The 21,679-nt window shown below is 39.2% G+C and overlaps 1 protein-coding gene across 3 annotated transcripts in view; it reads right to left on the bottom strand.

Moving 5' to 3' along the window:
- Positions 1-21,679, bottom strand: part of RNF214 (ring finger protein 214) — a 44,675-nt gene that overhangs the window by 2,360 nt on the left and 20,636 nt on the right. For all 3 annotated transcript variants that reach the window (XM_044257911.1, XM_044257913.1, XM_044257912.1), the window contains exons 7-11: positions 1,879-1,975; positions 1,597-1,685; positions 967-1,057; positions 667-765; positions 63-439 (exon numbers count right to left, since the gene is read on the bottom strand). In XM_044257911.1, the coding sequence (XP_044113846.1) occupies positions 63-439; positions 667-765; positions 967-1,057; positions 1,597-1,685; positions 1,879-1,975 (753 nt within the window). The remainder of the gene's footprint in view (positions 1-62; positions 440-666; positions 766-966; positions 1,058-1,596; positions 1,686-1,878; positions 1,976-21,679) is intronic.

The following is a 21,679-nucleotide window of genomic DNA, read 5'->3' as shown; positions in this document are numbered from 1 at the left end:
ATTTTCAACCACAGACATTTCTCTGACACATTTTTTTAAAATTAGTCCCGAAAAATACTTACTTATTGCATTGGGGGAAGCGAGTCAGTAGCTTCTCCAGGATCTTCTCCAGTTTGTCTACTGGTTGGGGCCGGGGAGTTTCAGTAGAAGCCTTAACACCACCCAAGCCTGGGGGAGGCGGGATGGAGGCAGCAGGGGGCATGTGTGGACCGTGGGGGCCAACGAGGGAACCCAAGCCAGGGCTACTTCTCCCATGGGAGCCAGGAAGGGGCGGGGAAGGCTGGCTGGGCTGGGAAAGGGCAGGGTTTAGGATTGGGAAAGACAAGGAGCGGGGATCTGCGCTGGGCATCACCATGGGCACTGTGACCTGCCCAATGGAGAAGGGCATCCGAGGAGGCAGAGAGGGATTCGGCTGAAACACCTGAAGCATGAAGTCTGTCTATAGAGCGGGAGAGGTGAAGGACAAGAGAGAAAGGACGAAAATGAAAGTTTAGGAATCTGGAGCAGAAATCAAGTGAGTAATTCTTAGGCCAGATAATACCAATAATAATGTTATAGTAAATAATAGCAGTAGTAAAACCAATCTCTTCACAAAAGGAGCAAGTAGAAGACTCTGGCTGTGCCACCAGCACAGAAAGGCAGACTGCCCCACGCCAGCCCTCTCACCTCTGATGGGGGTGGAGGCAAAGTGGGCGTAGGGATTTGAGGAAGGCTGCTCAGCTTGGCTCCGTTCCTCACCAACTGGATATGACTGTTAAACTGGTCCTAGAAAGAGAGCCAGGAGCAGATTACCCTTTCTGCTGAGCTGAGTAAGCTGCCCGAGAAAGAGGGCATCGTCCGGCATCGGGAGAGCAAAGGCAGGGGTGGGGCAGGCCCTCAGTGACGATGTACAAGGTCCCTCCCAGTCACCAGAGGTGTAAGCACTGACTGAACCGTGACACAAAGGTCACACAGTACAACACTTACCCGAACATTCTTTTTCATCATCCGAACTCCGTTCAGCCTTGTCTCCCACTCCTGTTTGGAACGAACTGTCTCCAGTGTTGGGGGGGTTGACCTTTCAAGAAACCAACAGGAATTCAGAGAATTAGAGTAAGGCCAGCTCCTGGCTCTCGGAGCTAGCAGGACAGTGGCTGGTCAACCAGGGACAGGAAGAGGCCGGGGTTCGTGTGCTTCACTCTAAGTCGGGCATCTTTAAAGCCAATTCTTAGAGAAAGAGGACCAACCACAGAGAGAGGGCTTTTGTCTGCCTGGAAATGCCACAGGGGTCCTCCAGATTCCATGGCAGAAAGAGGAGAAATGACTATGAGAAACAAATCTCCAAAGATACTTGTTATACTTTGACACCGTGAAGAGATACTGTTTATGCAGTTGGAACCAATACAATCAAAAGTACAAAACTGTAAGATACGGGAAGAGAAATCACTAAACCATGGCTGTTGTGCAGACAGAGGTGGCCCTGGAGTTCCTGTGAAGACAGAGTAAGTGCCAGACTAGCAAGCCTCGGATTTCAGAAAACTAACCAAACCAAACCAAACCACCGAAAAAACGCAAAACTGCAGGACCATTAAAACTCTCTAATGGGAGGGTACTTACTTAAGGTAAGTAAGGTGCAATTCTGCCTCTTTTTCTGCTTCTTCTAGTTTCAATACCAGCAACTCCTTCCGACTCTCTAGTGATAAGATCTAAGGAAACCACACACACACACACACACGCATTATTAATTTTACATATACGAAGCTACCCCCAGCTAGTTAAAACAAGTGCTTAGTGGCTGTATGGTATAATACTTGTACAGCTTAGCGGTGTAACACCACACCCGAAGATTATACTATCTGGAAGCCCCAAATCAAGGCTTTCCCACAAAGCTCTTCTCACCTCTGCCTTCCAGGCCCGCTCTGTCTCTTCCATAATGTTCCGATTTATTTCGCCATCCTGATTCTTGAGTCTATCCAGTTCCATTTCCCACACTTCTCTGTAAGGTCAAAAACCAAGAACAAGAGAGGAGAGAAAGACGAGATTGCTAAGGGACACCAAGGCAGAAGTAAAACCTGAAACTGATCTAGCAGGTATATTATAGGAAGTCTTACTCTAAGTATTCATATAGATCTAGACGAAGAATGTTTAAAAGTAATCTGTAATTGCATAAAGGCCCTATATTTGAAAGTAAAAATATGGGGTGCCTGGATGGTAAAGGGTCTGCCTTTACCTCAGGCTGTGGTCCTGGGGTCCCAGGATTGAGCCCTGTGTCGGGCTACCTGCTCAGTGGGGAATCTGCTTCTCCCTCTCCGGCTGCAGCTCCCCCTGCTCGTGCTTGCTCACTCTCACATAAACAAAATCTTTAACAAAAAGGTAAACATGTTCACATCTCCACTTGCTAAAATAAGGTTGCCCAGAGCAGGAAAGAGTGTACTTAGAACCAAAGCCCACTGCAGGCAGAAAGTTCTATGCTTAGGGAAAGTTCAGAATCATTACGCTATACCTCCTACTTCCCCATTTGTCCTTTAGTACAGGAATGAAGAGTGCAGGACCAAACACAGAGACCCATTTAATACTCAGGTCTAATGCAGCAAGTTCTGACTCACTACTCAGCACACAGACACTGGCTTACTGATTTTCATATTTGCTTAGCCATAGGAAACATTCTTCAGAAGAAAAAACTGTTCTCTTCACACCTCAGAACTTCCCCTTTCCATCAGCGTCCTCTCTTCTCACGCCACCCTCCCAGCCCTATCCCTGCAACGTAACATACACGCACAGGGTCAGGGTGACCAACCGCCCGGTGCACCTGTTCCCAGAGCTCTTGCCGTGGGTGGCAGAGTCAAGCACCCTTCTCAGGACTAAAGGAACAGAGCCCACAGAAGGAGCTCACTACATGGCACTGGACTGTATCAAGTTTTATGGCTGGAAAGCAAAGGATTACCCAGATCAGTGGAAAGAATATGAAGATGCTGAAATGTTTTCTCTCTATTTAAAAAAGTCGAAAAGAAAAGGAAAAGGTTGGGAAGAGTTGTATCTTGAGAAAAATGTTCCCACTTTTCTGTGGTAAAAGAAACAGGTTCAGTCCCCTTCTTTATTTCAGCAGTAGCCTTACACGCCTTACATGTGACCCCGTGCTTCACGTATCCCTACTCCCTCTTTCACAGATAAGGTGACACACACACATTCATTCACAGATTCACCACGAGTCTGCCCTTCTACTAACAAGGTCTATTCACGTAACAGAAATGACCAGGTGGGCATTTTCTTCCTTGATCTCTATGTATTGTCATTTCCAAACCAACCTCCTGCCAAAATAAGAATTCTCTAATGATTCTTCAGACAAAGGTTTATAGGTAACTGTGTTTTCCTGCTATGACACATATTCCTCAAATTAAAAACCACACGAGGAGTCAGAATTCTCTTACCATAAGGTCATGTGAAATACGCTATGGAGTCATTCAGTAAGTCATTTGCTTACAGTGGAATAACTACAGAAAAATGGGACAGCTGCCTTCTGTGTTTGATGTTATTCTTGAAGACCATAGATGTCACTGAGTATCTCTTTCATTAAATACATTTGTTAACTATAGATACATATTTCTATAAGAAAAATCCTTCTACCATGTCCATGGGGAGGGGGTCAGTCCACATATTCACATACAGTAATCTTCTCTTTGGGCACTGGCTACATCTACTTTGGGATCCAACAATACAAAAGGAACCAGTAGCAACCACAACAAAAATAGTTAAGGAATTCTTAAACAGTCAAAAATGCTCAGCTTTATCATATGTTAACTAGCCTATAACATATGCATCAGACCTGCAACTCACACAGGAAAAATAATCAGTTCCCCATGGTAAATGGTCAAAAAAAATTCTTGGTAGAAGAGAAACCAGTGAGTCTATTTAAACTTTTTAAATGCCTCATCTCATTTCTTCCAAGTCCCAGACTTCTGTTATTTTGCATAGCTAGTTTAGGGAACTGATGGCTCAAATAAGTAAATTCTAGCAGATCACATAAGCTGACTTGTAGTTCCCAATTTTTGCATGATTTATAAAATTAATTTTGTTTTTGATCATGTAAATAACATAACTTATGAAAATTTTATAAAATACAGAACAGAAAGAGTCTTGTATAGAGGTTCCAATTCTCACTTACTGGCTATATGACCCTAGACAAATTATATAATCGTTCTAGGATTCTTCATCTGAAAAATGAGTAATACCTAGATCATGGGACTGATGGGAGAATTTACTGAGAAAACACCCATGAAGAATTTAATATGGGACCTAGTACGTGGGAAGTATCCAACAAACATCAACTTATGGCTTTTTAAAAGATTTTTATTTATTTATTTATTTGACAGAGTGGGAGGGTACAAGCAGGCAGAGCAGCAGAGGGAGAAGGAGAAGGAGGCTCCCCACTGAGCAGGGATCCTGATGCAGGGCTGTATCCCAGGAACTTGGGATCATGACCTGAGCCAAAGCCAAAGACTAAACCACCCAGGCAAACCTGAACAAACGACATTTTAAAAGTATTTTTCAAATTTACCTTCTCACAATTGTAATACAAAGAATCACTCATATACTTCTTTCCAGTCTTTTAAAATAAATATTTATATATTTATCACATATAAGCCCATTATGTGTGCTTTCAAACAGAAACTGTGATCTTTCTCTTACTTTTTCAGCCAAACGTGCTTTTCCACAGCAGTAAGTATTCTTCAAGAATTTGATTTCTAAATAACCATCCATTGTACATATACACCATTATCTATTTGAGTATTAAGTTATTTACAATTTCACAATTATAACTAATACAGCTAACAAGTACAACTTATAATAAGCTTATTATCATATTATATATTATTATTATATATTATATATTAATATGTTATATAATAATAAGCATTATTATTATTATTGTTAACACAGGTTAATGATAAAAGTAATGTATCTAGATTTATGAGGAAGCTACTCACAGTAGTTAAGAGCATGGCCTCTGGAGCCGAACTAAGCTCTGAGTTCAAACTCAGACCATATTATTATCTATGTGACCTCTCGCAAGTTACTTAACCTTTCTGTGCCTCATTTTCCTAACATAAAATGGGGATAGCAATAGAGTTTACCGTTCACAGAGCTGTTAGCGTACTAAAGGAATTAGCGTATGTAAAACACACAGAACAGTCTCTGGCATATAGAAAGAACTGAGTAAATGTTAGTTCTCTCATTTGGATGGTAGAACATCTTCCTCAGAGAAACCGAAATATATGTATATGAATTTTCCATAAGACATGGTGGAATTCAGACGATTCTAATGGGCAGAAGCTGATAAATTTCTTGTGAAACACTCTCCATGGTCACAGACAAAGCTAAAAATTAAGATGTTTGCATCCTCAGCCCAAATACTCTCTTTTTTAGAATATCTTATACTCTAGGCAAGGCAAAAGGAAACAAAACAAAAACTGTTGAGTAAGTTAATATACAAGGGTGAAAGTTATAAAATCCTTTACTCTGAAACTAACACTGATACAAACCAATACAGGATGCATGAGATCAGACACAAGCAGAAAAATTTACCTCAGGGTTGATTTGCAAACTTATTGTTTATGAGGCTGGAATTCTTCCTTGATTTAATTTAATTCAACAACATCTACCGAGCAGCATCGTGTGCTTGGCACTATGCTAAAACCTGGAGATATAAAGATGCCCAGGTCCTGCCCCAAGAAACTCACAATCTAGATAGTTTGCCAGGCAAATGAAGAGAACGAGGAAACTGGGCAGAACAGACAGCATGGGCAAAGGCCAAGGAGGAAGAGAGCGCTCGGCTGAGGGAGGTCCAGAAAGTTGCAGACAGCGGACACACGAGTCCAATGCTCAGTGGCGTAGTCTGGGCTGGGGACGCAAATGAGTGTCACAACCCTAAAGACAGTAGTAGTGGGAGCCCTAAGTATGGAAGAATTCATCTAGAATAACAGTTTGCAAAGGATAGTCCACAGGCCCCAAAACACTTTGAGGGCCTGGTCTGTAAGGCTGGAACTTATTTCATAATGACACTGAAGTTACTTGCCTCTGTCACTCCCATCCCCTCACGAGTCTACAGTGGATTTTCCTGAGGCTACAGGACACATGACGGTATCGTCACTGATAGCTAATGGAATATATGCTTCTGTACTCTCATCTTTTCTAGCATGCTCTAAAGTAATAGGTTTAGGGCATAATTTAAGGTCTCAATTTTTTTTTCCTGCTCCGTACCTCTGTTGTGCTTTTACTAGCTATCTTTAGTTATACTTGCTATAATCTCTATAATCTCATTAGTGTAAATAATCACTATAAAATTTCCAAGTTCTCCAGACACTGGGTGGAAACAAGTACTTTTTGTTAATTTGTTTTTGCAATAATTTTTTTTTAATTTTTGAAAAATTTCTCTATTTTTAAGTTAAATCTAAAATGTATTACTTTAGCGGTGCCTGGGTGGCTCAGTCAGTTAAGGGTCTGCCTTCGGTCACAATCTCAGGACCCTGGGATTGAGCCCCATGTCAGGCTCCCTTCTCAGTGGTGAGTTTGCTTCTCCCTCTCCCTCTGCTGTTCCCCGCCCCCCACCGCTCATGTGCACTCTCGCTCTCTTTCAAATAAATAAATAACAATCTTAAATAAAATTTATTACTTTAGAATTTAACTTTTTTTCTAAATTAAAAGAAAATGTATTACAAATACCAGATTTTCTTTTCCTCTTACATTGAAAAATGAATCATTGGCTCAAAAAAAGACAGATTAGAAGACTCACTTTCTCAACCCATAGCTGCAATGTAATACATCTAAAAGATCCTAAAAAAGGCGCAGTGGCCTACAGTTTTCTGACTCATGGAAAGAAAGAATCTACTCCAAAGAAATTGGGCAGAATTATAAATAAGAAACCAAAGTATGACAAAAGCCATCTTTTGCTTGCCTTTACAGACATTCATAATTTACTTTACTTCATCTTAAGCCACAAAACATTTTCTAATTATATTGTGCCAGTTAAGTTATAGTGACATTTCGAGATCAATCATTCAGAATTTAAAGAAAAAGGGCCTATTTTAAACGCAGATGTGATGAAGTCTTTAAAATTCATAAAAATCGCTAAAGCCTTTCAAACCAGAAATGAAAAAGCTGCTGAAGCATCTTACAGGGAAATTACTGTACTTCATTAACCGGAGAAGCACAACCTTGTCCAGCTGACATTGCTACATGCCTGCTGGATAAAAAGTCAGTAAAACAAGTCACGGCAATGTCCCTTTTTAATGACACAGTAACTCATCAAATTAAAGATTCTGCTTCACAGCTGAAGTGAGAGAGTTAAGATCTCATCTGCAGAGCTGTAATTCTGCTTCACAAACGGACCAATTTGCAACTGCAGTTAGATTCGCTATCTTGATTTTATTCATCTAGTACTGGCACCCACTAAGCATCGGAGAGAATGTCGTCTGTGAATTCCTGGCAACAAACACAAGTGATGCTCCCATAACCTAAGCTGACTGACCTTTTATTGTCATGGTTTAAGCTTTACTTAAGGATGTCATGATGAAGACATACAAAATAATAATTTAATTAAATCCTGACTCTAACTACATATTTTAAAAATCTTCTGTTTGATACAATGTTACATGCCCCCAAGTATGTGGTTGTCTCATGGAAAAGCACTTGTGACACCATTTGAATTGGGAGTTGAGCCTTTTTTTCATGAAACACCATTTTTAGTTAAAAGAACAAATGAGAGACAAACTATGGATATTTGAACTTGAGTATTTGGCAGATATATCCTTGAAAATGAATGAAATACTCTTGCTATTACAAAGAAAACAATTGACAGTATTTATTGCCAACAACCAATTTTGAGCTTTCAAGCAAAAATTAGAATTTTGGAAAATCTATACCAGCCACTGGGAGCTTGAAGGATTCCCCACTACTTACAGACTATTCTGATGAGATCAACAGTGACATAAACAAATAAGATTCCTTAAAGGCTATATGATAAAACATGTCAACACTTAGAAGGTCTGAGTAACTCTAAACCAGTATTATCCAAATTATCAATGCACTGTGTTACCAAATCCACTTTGGAACCCACTTGGAACTGAAGACTTGGCATAAAGATGATTTTAAGCTGAAGACATCTGAGGTTCAACAGATGCAGAAAAAAGCCTTCTGGGAGCTTCCCTTATCTGCCTAAAAAGCAGCAACTTCTGGGAAATAAGGATGTCATAAATTCCTCTTCGGAGTGGATCTACTCCCAGGAGACAGAAGTGAATAAAAACTACCCCAAATCCCTTCTGTAGAGGAGTGTTATGGTTCTGAAAGAGACAGAAAAACCACTCATACCCGTATAGACAAATATTTTCACAAACTTTTAATCTGTTTGTTCTCCTGAAAAGCCACTTATCTTTCCAAAAAGTCCCTTAAGTCCCTTTTCTCCCCACCTTCCTAAGAAGTCATTTGCTTTCCCATAAGTGCCTTTCTCCCTGTTCCCCTCCACCTACTCAGATGGCAGATAAGCCCCAAATTCCAACCACCTTCTGAGTTACTCATCACTCAACTCTCCCACACATATACAAGTTGTACTTGTAAACTGCTCGCCTGTTAATCTCCCTTTTGTCAATTTAACTGCAGGACTCAGACATTAAACCCAATAGGGCAGAGGGAGGTTTGTCTTCCCTGAAACAACACAGTTAAAAAATCCATTCAAAGTATAACTTAAGCCAATGGATTCAACTAACTTTTAAGAAACTATCACCAGTACCATTTTGGGAGAATATCAAAAAAGAACATTCACAATTATCTAAAAAAGGCTACTAAGGGGTGCCTGGGTGGCTCAGTTGGTTAAGTATCTGACTTCGGTTCAGGTCATGATCTTGGGATCCTGGAATCAAGCCCCACATCAGGCTCCATGCTCAGTGGAGAGTCTGCTTCTCTCTCTCCCTCTGCCCTTCCCCTCACTCATGTGCAATCTCTCTCTTGCTCTCAAATAAAAACTTCAAAGAATTTTTTTTAAGATTTTATTTATTTATTTAACAGACAGAGATCACAGTAGGCAGAGAGGCAGGCAGAGAGAGAGAGGAAGCAGGCTCCCTGCTGAGCAGAGAGCCCAATGTGGGGCTTAATCCCAGGACCCTGAGATCATGACCCGAGCTGAAGGCAGAGGCTTAACCCACTGAGCCGTCCACGTGCCCCTTTAAAGAAATTTTTTTAAAAAATTTTAAAGCTATTAAAATACTCCTCACCTTTCCAACTACCTGTGTGATGACCAGATTTTCTTCACACACTTCAATCAAATCACCATACTGCAATGGATTACTTACAGAAGTAAGATAGGAGAATTAAGCTTCTTCCACTAAAAAAGAGACTTCCAAAAAGGTAAACAATGTTATTTTTCTATTTAAATTGATTTTTGCTCTGGGTTGGGCAAAGAGCTCTTGGGACACAAAATCCACAAGCCACAAGAGAAAAAAACTGATAAACAGGAAAACTGGACTTCATCAAAACTTAAAATTCTGCAATTCAAAAGGCATCATCACAAAACACAAAGGCAAGTTACAGGCTGGGAGAAAAATATCTGCAAAACACGTATCTGATGAAAGGGCTGTATCAAGAACATTCAATAAGAAAACAACATGCTTTTTGTAAATGGGTAAATACTTGAATGGATACTTCATCAAAAAAAATAAGGAAGAATGACAGATACAGATAAGGGCGTGAAAAGATGCACATAATAGTCATTATGGAAATGCAAACTAAAACCACAATGAGATACTATTAAAACACTTCTGAAAACGCCTAGAACTAAAAAGACTCATAATGCCAAGTATTGGTGATGATATGGAATAACGGCAATACTATACACTTGCTGGTGGGAATGCAAAATAGTAAAGCAGCCTTGGAAAATGGTTTGGCAGTTCCATATAAAGTTAAGCAAACATATGGCCCAACAATTCCACTCCTAAGCATTTACCCAAGAGAAAAAAAACATGGGGTACCTGGGATGCTCAGTCCTTAAGAGTATGCCTTGAGCTCAGGTCATGATCTCAGGGTCCTGGGCATAAGTCCCACATCAGGCTCCCTGCTCAGCAGGAGGCCTGCTTCTCCTCCCACTCCCCCTTGTGTTCCCTCTCTCGCTATCTCTCTCTGTCAAATAAATAAATAAAATCTTAAAAAAAAAAAAAGAAAACATCCACAGAAACACCCGAGTGGCTTTATTTATCATAGATTAAAAAAAGGAAAACAAAACAATTGTCCAACAAGTAGCTAATACATAAACAAATCTGATAAAATTTTATAATGGAATACTACTCAGCAATAAAAAAGGAATGAACTACTGATATATGCAACCATATGGATGAATCACAAAAGCTTTATCCTAAACAAAAGGCTATTATGTACTATATGATTCTATTTACATGAAGTTGCAGTTAAGGCAAAACTATGGTGAGAGAAAGTAGATCAGTTGTTGCCAATGGCTCAGGGTAGGGGAGGCAAGGAATTTTGGGGGGGTAGTAAAAATATTGTATATCATTTTTCTGCTGGGGTTCTGTGACTGTATTCATCGTTTAAAATTGGTACATTTTATCATATATAAAGTATATCTCCATATATTGCAGTTAAAAAGAAAAGAATCTGCAAACCCCACTCCAAAGCCACTGCAACCTATTCCCCTTCCTCTAGTTATCATTTCTGTTTCTCAGACATCTCATTGTCATTACACCTCCTCTCTCTGTAGGGGTCAACAAATCTTATCAATTCCTACCTCAGAATACCCCCCCCCCGTTCAGTTCCTTTGCAATTAGATCAGACCTTCACTTTGTCTGTCTGAAACTCTGTCTTCCTGACACCAGCTGATCGATACTTTAGCCCATCTAATCTGATGTGGACAGAATTATCCTACAAATTAAATCTGGAGAGGTTCCACTTCTAATAAGGACAGAGTTGCTTCTTACAGACCAACATCTTACAGATCAAAGCCATAAATTCTAAAAAAAATGTTAAAAAAAAAAGCACCTATCTGAAGGCATTAGACAGCAAACAAGAGCCAGCCATAAACTGGAGAAGACTTGACACCTGCAAGAAGTGAGTATCACTGCTGTTTCCTGTTTTGTAGTTATTTGCCCAAGGGCCAACCCTAGCCAGCTCTATGCTGATGGCTGAAACTGAGATAGAAACCTTACAGGCTTACCAGCTTGAGAACTGAAGGACAAAATTGAGAACTACTGTAACTGGATGTTGATGTTTAAGCCCAATGTGACAGATTTTTTTTTAAAGATTTTATTTATTTATTTGACAGACAGAGATCACAAGTAGACAGGTAGAGAGAGAGGGGGAAGCAGGCTTCTCGCTGAGCAGAGAGCCCAATGCGGGGCTTGATCCCAGGACCCTGAGATCATGCCCTGAGCCGAAGGCAGAGGCTTAACCCACGAAGCCACCCAGGTGCCCCGTGACAGATTTTTTTTTTTAAAAAAACCAAGACTGGGGCACCTGGGTGCTCCAGGGGTTGAGCCTCTGCCTTTGGTTCGGGTCGTGATCTCAGGGTCCTGGGATCTAGCCCTAGTAGGGCTCTCTGCTCAGCAGGGAGCCTGCCTCCCCCTACCCCGCTCTCTGCCTGCCTCTCTGCCTACTTGTGATCGCTTTCTCTTGTGTGTCAAATAAATTAAAATCTTAAATAAATAAATAAAATAAAAATTAAAAAACCAAGACGTCTTGGAGAAATAGAACAAAATCCCGAGTCTCTACAAGTCAGTATTCAACCAAAAATTACCAATACACAGAGAAACAGGAAACATGATTCACAGTCAAGAGCAGCAGTTGGCAAACTATGGCCTGTGAGTCAAATTCAGGCCGCCACCTCTTTTTATAAGTAACATTTTTGGAGGAACACAATCATGCTCATTTTATTTACTTATTGTGCATGTTTGCTTTCATAGTTATAACAACAGAGCTGAGTAGTTGCCACAGAAACTTATGGTTTGCAAGCCTGGATATTTACTATATGGCAATTGATCTCTCTCCTCTACCCTGAGCCACTGACAATCATTGATCTGCTTTCTCTCACTACAGATCTGTCTATCCTAGAACTTGATGTAAATAGATAGTATGTACTTTTGATGCTGGTTTCTTATTTAGAATGATCCTTCGTGATTCTAAATCCTAGTCGACCAAAAAAAAAGAAATTCAATGGACAAGAACTTCAAGGTCACCAAGATGCTGGAATTAGCAGGTAAGGATTTTATTTATTTATTTATTTATTTTTAAGATTTTATTTATTTATTTGACAGACAGAGATCACAAGTAGGCAAAAAGGCAGGCGGGGGGTGAGGGGGAGGAAGCTCCTGGCTAAGCAGAGAGCCCAATGCGGGGCTCGATCCCAGGACCCTGAGCTCATGACCTGAGCCGAAAGCAAAGGCTTTAACGCACTGAGTCACCCAGGCGCCCTGCAGGTAAGGATTTTAAAGCATTTACTTTAACTATGCAAAAGGACAGAAAAAATATGTTCTCAAGAAGTGCATAAGTAAGAATTTTCAGCAGAGGGGCACCTGGGTGATTCAGTGGGTTAAAGCCTCTGCCTTCGGCTCAGGTCATGATCCCAGGGTCCTGGGGTCGAGCCGTGCATGGGGCTCTCTGCTCAGCGGGGAGCCTGCTTCCCCCCTCTCTCTCTCTGCCTGCCTCTCTGCCTACTTGTGATCTCTGTCTGTCAAATAAATAAATAAAATCTTTAAAAAAAAAAAAAAGAATTTTCAGCAGAGAAACAGAAACTATAAAAAAGAAATAAACTGAAATGACAGAACTGAAAAATACAATACCGGAAGTATGAAATTCATTGCATAGGCTTAACAACAGAATAGAAATGATACAAGAGAGAATAAGTGAACTTGAAGATACATCAATAGAAGTTACCCAATATGAGGAACAGTGTAAACATAGTAAAGAAATGAACAGAGCCTCCAAGAACTATAGGACAATATAAAAGTGACGAATATGTGAAAGCAGAGTCCCAGAAAGAAAGGAGGAAATGGGACAGAAAAAATATATACAAATTATGTCAGAAAATTTCACAAAATTTGATGAAAAACATAACTACAGATTAAGAAGCTCAGAAAACCCTAAACAGGAAAAATATGAAGAAAATCACACCTGGGTAGATCAAAGCCACATTGCTGAAAACGAAAGACAGAAAATCTTGAAAGAAGCCATAGAAAAAATGACATAATACATAGAAGAAAACAATAATATGAATGGTCACTGACTTCTCACCAGGAAGAATAGAAGCCAGTTTATATTAGAATAACTGCACAGGGGCGCCTGGGTGGCTCAGCAGGTTAAAGCCTCTGCCTTCGGCCCAGGTCGTGATCCCAGGACTCTGGGATCGAGCCCCGCATCGGGCTCTCTGCTCAGTGCAGAGCCTGCTTCTCTCTCTCTCTCTGCCTGCCTCTCTACTACTTGTGTTCTCTGTCAAATAAATAAAATCTTAAAAAAAAAAAAAAAAAGAATAACTGCACAGAGATATTCACAAAATGGACAACTCAGTATTAAAAAAAGAATGAATACCTAGATCTATTCAAGAATCAATAATTAATAACCTTCCAGAACAAAAAAGCATCAGGCTTAGAGGATTTACTGATAAATACTACCAAACATGTAAGAAAAAAAGTGGACCAGGGCACCTGTTGACTCAGTTGGTGGAGCAAGACTCTTGATCTCAGTGTAGGGATCTCATTAGGGGCAAAGATTACTTTTTTTTTTTTAATATTTTATTTATTTGACAGAGAGAGATACAGCAAGAGAGGGAACACAAGTTAGAGGAGAGGGAGAGGGAGAGGGAGAAGCAGGCTTCTCACCAAGCAGGGAGCCTGATGCGGGGCTCCTTCCCAAGGACCCTAGGATCATGATCCAAGCCGGAGGCAGATGCCCAACTGAGGCACCCAGGTACCCCCAGAGATTACTTTAAAAAAAAAGAAAGAAAGAAAAGAAAAAGAAAAAGCTATACTAATTTTCTACAATCTCCCTCAAAAGACAGAAGCAGAGGGAATACTTCCTGGCTCATTTTATGAGGCCAACATTAACCTAATACCAAAACCAGACAAAGATATTAGAAGAAAACCACACACCAATATCGCTCATGAACATAAGATGCAAAATCTTCAACAAAATGTAAGCAAATTAAATCTAAAAAATATATAAAAAGAATTTAAACCATGACCAAGTGGAATTTATCCTAGGTATGCAAAGCTAGTTCAACATTCAAAAATTAATTAACATAATCTGTCCCACCAGAAGACTAAAAAAGAAAAACCAAAGATCCTATCAAAAAAAGCATGGGACGCCTGGGTGGCGCAGTTGGTTGGACGACTGCCTTCGGCTCAGGGCGTGATCCTGGAGTCCCGGGATCGAGTCCCACATCAGGCTCCCAGCTCCATGGGGAGTCTGCTTCGCTCTCTGACCTTCTCCTCGCTCATGCTCTGTCTCACTGTCTCTCTCTCTCAAATAAATTAAAAAAAAAAAAAAAAAAAAGCATTTGATAAAATCCAACATTCATGATAAAAACTCAGTAAACTAGAAATAGAAGGGAATCTTCTCAACTTGATAAAGACTAGCTGCAAAAAACCTACAGCTAACATCATACATAATGGTTAGAAACTTGAAGCTTTCCCATTAAGATCAGGTATAAAGCAAGGATGTCCCTCTAACCACTCATCAATATCATACTGGAAGAATGCAGTAAGACAAGAAAAGGATATCAAAAGTATACAAATTATAAAGGAAAACAAAAATATCTTTGCAGATGACATGATCATCTATACAGGAAATTGTTAAGAATCAAAAACCATCCTTGAACAAAAAAGAGATTAAAGTAAGGTTGAAGGATACAAGATTCATATACAAAAGTCAACTGCTTTTCCATATACTATCAATGAGCAAATGGAATTTTAAATTAAAAACAATATCATTTACATTAGCATCCCCCCAAAATGAAATACTTAGGTATAAATCCAACAAAATATATAAAAGATCTTTGTAAGGAAAACTGTAAAACTCCGATGAACAAAATAAAAAACAGAACTAAATAAACAGAGAGATATTTCACATTCATGGATAGGGAATCAAACATTATCAAGATGTCCATTCTTCTCAATTTGATCTATAGATTCCATGTATTGCCAATCCAAATCTCAGCAAGTTATTTTATGGATGTCAACAAACTAATTCTAAAGTTTATATGGAAGGCAAAAGACCCAGATCAGCAGGGTCTATTGAAAGAAAAGAACCAATTTTGAGAACTAATGATACCAGAGTTCAAGACTTTCTATAAAGTATTTTCTATAGTAATCAAAACAGTGTGGTAGTGGCAAAATAACAGACAAATAGATCAGTAAAACAGAATAAAGAGTCTATTTCAGATCCTCACAAAAACAGCCAACTAATCTTTGACAAAGGAATGAAGGCCATAAAATGAAACAAAGAGTTTCTTCAACAAATGGTGCTAGAAGAATTGGACAACCACATGCAAAAAGTGAAACTAAACACAGACCTTACACCTTTAACAAAAGTTAACTCGAAATAGATTATAGGCCTAAATGTTTAAAAAAAAAAAAAACAACCTATATAACTTCTAAGGTAACATAGAAGAAAACCTAGTTGAACTTGGGTGTGGTGATGCCTTCTTAGATACAAACCAAAGACACAATTTGTGAAAGAAATAACTGACAAAGTAGACTTCAAGACTGAGAATGTCTTGGGGCACCTGGGTGGTACAGTCAGTTGAGCACCCAGCTCTTGGCTTCGGCTCAGGTCACGATCTCAGGGTTATAAGATCCAACCTGGTGACCAGCTCTGTGCAGAGTCTGCTTAAGTTTCTCTGTCTCTCCCTCTCCCCCACCTCTCAAATAATTAAATCTTTTAAAAAATTGAGAACTTCTGTTCTGCAAAAGATAGTATCTAAAGAATTAGAAGACAAACCACAGACTGGGAGAAAATATTTATGATAGATACATCTGATAGAGGATGGTTAAACATACAAAAACCCCTAACACTCAACAATAAGAAAATAAACCTGATTAAAACATGGGCCAAAGTCCTTAACAGACACTTGACCAAAGAAGACACACAGATGGTAAGTAAGCATATGAAAAGATGTTCCACAGCAACTGTCATCAGAAACACGGAAATTAAAACAGCAATGAGATACCACTACACATCTATAAGAATGGCCAAAACCTATAATACCAAATGCTGACAAGGATGTGAGCAACAGTAATCCTCATACATTACTGGTGGAAATGCAAAATGGTGCGGCCACTTTGGAAGACAGTTTGGTGATATCTCACAAAACTAATCATACTCTTACCATTAGATCCAGCAACTGCACTCTTTGTAATTACTTTAAGAAGCTGAATACTTAGGTCTATACAAAATCCACACATGGATGTTTACAGCAGCATGTTTATGTTCATTCATAACTGCCAAAACCTGGAAGCAACCAAGATATCTGCTGGTAGATGAAGGGATTTAAAAAAACTGTGGTATATCCTGATAATGGATTATTATTCAGGACTAAAAATAAATGAGCTACCAAACCATGAAAAGACATGGAGGAACCTCAAATACACATTACTAAGTAAAAAAAGCCAATCTTACATAACTATATACTGTATGATTCCAACTAATATACCATTCTGGAAGAGGCAAAACTATGGAGACAGTAACAAGATCAGAGGCTCTTGGTAGGGGACAGGTGCAAGGGGGACATGAATAGGCAGTGCACAGGGGATTTTTAGGGTACTGAAAAATACTCTGTATGATATCACAATGATGGATATACATCATTATACATTTGTCCAAACCCACAGAATGTGCAAAACCAAGAGTGAACCCTAAGGTAAACTATGGACTTTGCATAGGTTCACCCTTAGTAAAGAATGTCCCATTCTGGTAAGTGATGTTGATTAATGGGAGGCTATGCATGTGTGGAGGCAGGGGTATATGAGAAATCTCTGTATGTTCCTCTTGATTTTGTTGAAAACCTAAAACTGCTCTAAAAGAGAAAATCTTAAAAAAGAAAAGGAATAAACTATTGAGGTATTTCATATCCATAACATCAAGGATGAATCCTTAAAATAGGCTGAGTGAAAACAGCTAGACACAAATTTCTAGAAAAGGTAAATGTAATCTATAGTGACAAAGTGTTTACCTGGGAACTAAGAGGAAGAAAGGGCAGTGATAGAGAAGGAACACTAGAGAGTAATGGCTATGTGCTATATACTTTGATTGTGTTGGTGCTTACATGCATGATTAGTTTATAAAAATTCATCTACATGCAATTTAAAATAAGTGCCTTTTATTGATGTATATTATATCTAAAAATCTTTGTTAAAAATCTAAGGGATAATAACTCCAAGTTTCCACAATTAAGACTGAAAATTTCCCAAATTCCTTATCCAGGAAAATTACAAGTCTAATACAAAATAAACAGCAGTCATGTAATTTTTGTAACAAATGTTGCCAATGAATTAATGTAACAGATGTGTATTCAGGAAAGGAAAGGCCAAATTAAAATAAAATTCTAAAAAAGATTCAAGAATTAATATTCAATTTACATAGTAGAAGAGTACACCTAGATTCAACCATATCAATATTTACATTAAATATAAACTGACTAAAGCCTCTAACTAAAAGGCAGCTTGTCAGAATAAATCAAAAAGAAAGATCCAATTATTATATTGTCTTTATGACACACAGGTTGAAGATGAATGATGGAAAAATATACCCCATGTAAAAAATAACCATAAGAATGCAGCACCTATATTAATATCACATAAAGTAAACTTTTAACATAAAGAATATGGGGGCGCCTGGGTGGCTCAATGAGTTAAGACTCTGCCTTCAGCTCAGGTCATAATCCCAGCATCCTGAGATCAAGCCCCACATTGGGCCCTCTCTGCTCAGGAGGGAGCCTGCTTCCCCATCTCTCTCTCTCTGCCTGCCTCTCTGCCTACTTGTGATATCTATCTGTCAAATAAATAAACAAAATCTTTAAAAAAGAAAACATAAAGAATATGAAAAAGAAACATTTCATAATGACAAAATGGCTAATTCATCAAGAATATGTGGGGGACACCTGGGTGGCTCAGTGGGCTGAAGCCTCTGCCTTCGGCTCAGGTCATGATCCCAGGTTCCTGGGATGGAGCCCCGCGTCAGGCTCTCTGCTCAGCGGGGAGCCTGCTTCCTCCTCTCTCTCTCTCTGCCTGCCTCTCTGCCTACTTGTGATCTCTGTCTGTCAAATAAATAAATAAAATATTAAAAAAAAAAAAAAAAGAATATGTAATGATCGCCTGATCGCCTGGCTCAGTGGGTTAGTAAGCCTCTGCCTTCGGCTCAGGCCATGATCTCAGGGTCCTGGGATCGAGCACTGCATCAGGCTCTCTGCTCAGCGGGAAGCCTGCTTCCCCCACCCCGCTGCCTGCCTCTCTGCCTACTTGTGATCTCTCTCTCCATCAAATAAATAAATAAAATCTTAAAAAAAAAAGAATATGTAATGATCATAAATGTATATGTATCTAATAATGTAACTTCGAAATATAAGTAACAAAAATTCACAAAATTAAAAGGAGGAAAGTATAATCAGAGATTCTAACATCACTCCCTCAAGCAACCGATATAATTACATTTTTAAAAATTAAAAACAGAAAGTAGAATAATATGCCTCAGTAAGTATAGATAGAAATATCCCTAAAACATAACAGCAAGTCAAATCCAGCAATACATAAAAACAATAATGTATCTTTTCCAAGGGGGTTTATCCCAAGAATGGATAATTGGCTTAACATTCGAAAATAAATCAATATAATTCACCATACTAACAGAATAAAGGAGAAAAACCATTCAATAATTTTAATAGGTGCAGAAAAACTACTTGACAAAACTAAGCACCCACCCAATCATGTTAAAACTCTCAAAAAATTAGAAACTGAAGAGAACGTCCCCAGTATGATAAAGGGCATCTATAAAGAACCTATAGCTATTATCCCAATTAACAGTAAAATACTAAACATTTCCCTTTAGGACTAGAAACAAGCTAAGTATGTCTACTCTACCACTTCTATTCAACACTGTACCAGAGGTCCTAGTCAGTGTACTAATGTTCACAAGAGATAAAAGGCTTAAGATTTGAAAGGAAGAAATAAAACTGTATATTCATAAAAGCTATAATTGTTTATGTAGAAAATCTTAAGGAATCTATAAAACAACTAAAACATTAATATGTAAATTTAGCAAAGTAGTAGATATAAGGTAAATATACAAAATAAATTGTATTTTTACATACTAGCAGGAAATGGTTGGGGCACCTGAGAAGCTCAGTGGGTTAAGCCTCTGCCTTAGGCTCAGGTCATGATCTCAGGATCCTGGGATCGAGCCCGGCATCAGACTCTCTGCTCAACAAGGAGTCTGCTTCCCTCCCCTCTCTCTGCCTTCCTCTCTGCCTGCTTGTGATCTCTGTCAAACAAATAAATAAAATCTTAAAAAAAAAAAAAAAGAAAATGGTTGGAAATTTTTTTGAAAATTTAATTCTCCTGCGGCACCTGGGTGGTTCAGTGGGTTAAAGCCTCTGCTTTCAGCTCAGGTCATAATCTCAGGGTCCTGGGATTGAGCCCCACATTGGGTTCTCTGCTCAGCGGGGAGCCTGCTTCCCTTCCTCTCTCTCTCTGCCTGCCTCTCTGCCTACTTGTGATCTCTGTCTGTCAAATAAATAAGTAAAAATGTTTAAATTTTTTAAAAAAAGTAAATTTAATTCTCCTTAAATAGTGTCAAAAAACATAAAATACTTAGGAAAAAATTTCTTTAGAAACCTAAAGAAAGCTGTGTAAGACCTTATACTCTGAAAATTCTGAAATGTTGGTAACATAAAGATCTAAATAAACAGATAGATATATATTTATGGATGGTGGGCTCAGTATTACTAAGATGTCAAAGTTCTCCAAACTGATCTACAGCTTCAAAGGAACTATGAACCACCAATTTTTGTTTTGTTTTTGTAGACACTGGCAGGCTGTTTCTCAAACATATATGTTAGTGCAAATGACCTAAAGATAGTACAAAGTCCAAAGAACCTTGGGAAAAAAAAAAGCAGACTTTATATTTTGTGACCATGACTTACTATTAAGCCATAATCATCATAACAGCATGATTTGGCATAAAGATAGACAAATATACCGATGTGATAGAATAGTACTCAGATATAGACCCACTATTTATACAGATGACTCAAAATGTCATTTGGTTTTTGGCAAAGGTATCAAACAATCCAATGGGGGAAAAGGATCGTGCTGTGACAACTGGATAGGCACATGAACCTCAAAAAATGAACCTCAGGGGCGCCTGGGTGGCTCGGGTCGTGGTCCCAGGGTCCTGGGATCGAGTCCTGCATTGGGCTCCCTGCTCAGCGGGGAGCCTGCTTCCTCCTCTCTCTCTCTGCCTGCTGCTCTGCCTGCTTGTGATCTCTGCCTGTCAAATAAATAAATAAATAAAGTCTTAAAAAAAAAAAAAAAAAAAAAAAAAAGAATCTCAACCCCTACTTCTCACCATGCACAAGAATTACCCTGAGATGGATCATAAAGATAAAAGCTAAAATGATAAAGCTTCCATAAGAAAACAGACGAGAACACCTTTGCTACTTCAGGGTAGGCCAAGGTTTCTTAGGACAAAGAATGCAATAACTATAAAAGAAAACTTGATAAATTAGACAGCCTTAGGGTGGCTCAGTTGGTTGGACGACTGCCTTCGGCTCAGGGCGTGATCCTGGAGTCCCGGGATCGAGTCCCGCATCAGGCTCCCAGCTCCATGGGGAGTCTGCTTCGCTCTCTGACCTTCTCCTCGCTCATGCTCTCTCTCACTGTCTCTCTCTCTCAAATAAATAAATAAAATCTTTAAAAAAAAAAAAATTAAAACTTCTGTTCATCAAAAGATACAATTAAAAAATGAATAGCTAAGTCAGAGAGTAGAAGAACATTCTCACAGAATATATAACTGACTAAGGGCTTTATATTTGCAATAGGCAAAGAACAAAAACAACCCAAAAAAAGGCAGAGTGGCAGAAATCTGAGTGGACACTTCACAAAAACAAACATATGCATGGCCGGTAAGCAAATGGAAAAAGTGATCAACATCATTAGTAATGAGGGAAATGCCAAATAAAACCACAATGAAACGCAACCACTTGAAAGGCAAGGATATGAAGCAACCAGAATTCTCATACCTTGTAGGTAGAGTGTAAAATGGTATATCCATTTGGGAAATTGATCTGTCAGTTTCTTTGGGGGGGGGTTGTTTCTTGGTTTTTAACTTTTTAAAAAGATTTTATTTATTTATTTGACAGAGATCACAAACAGGCAGAGAGCGCAGTGGAAGCAGGCTCCCTGCCGAGCAGACAGCCCGATGTGATGCGATGCTACCTCGGAGCTTGATCCCAGGACCCAGAGACCCAGGACCCAGAGACCATGACCTGAGCCGAAGGCAGAGGCTTAACCTACTGAGCCACCCAGGCGCCCCCATCTGTCAGTTTCTTATAACACTAAACATATACGTACCCTACAACCTGGTGATTCTACTCCTAGAAATTTTCCTAGAGAAATAAAAGCATATGCTCACACAAAGACATACTTGACTATTCACAGCAACT

This window comes from Neovison vison, chromosome 7 (assembly GCF_020171115.1).
Source record: "Neovison vison isolate M4711 chromosome 7, ASM_NN_V1, whole genome shotgun sequence".
NCBI classification, from domain to species: domain Eukaryota; kingdom Metazoa; phylum Chordata; class Mammalia; order Carnivora; family Mustelidae; genus Neogale; species Neogale vison.
The sequence above is the reverse complement of the archived record's forward strand: the minus strand, read 5'-3'. Positions and strand labels throughout refer to the sequence as shown.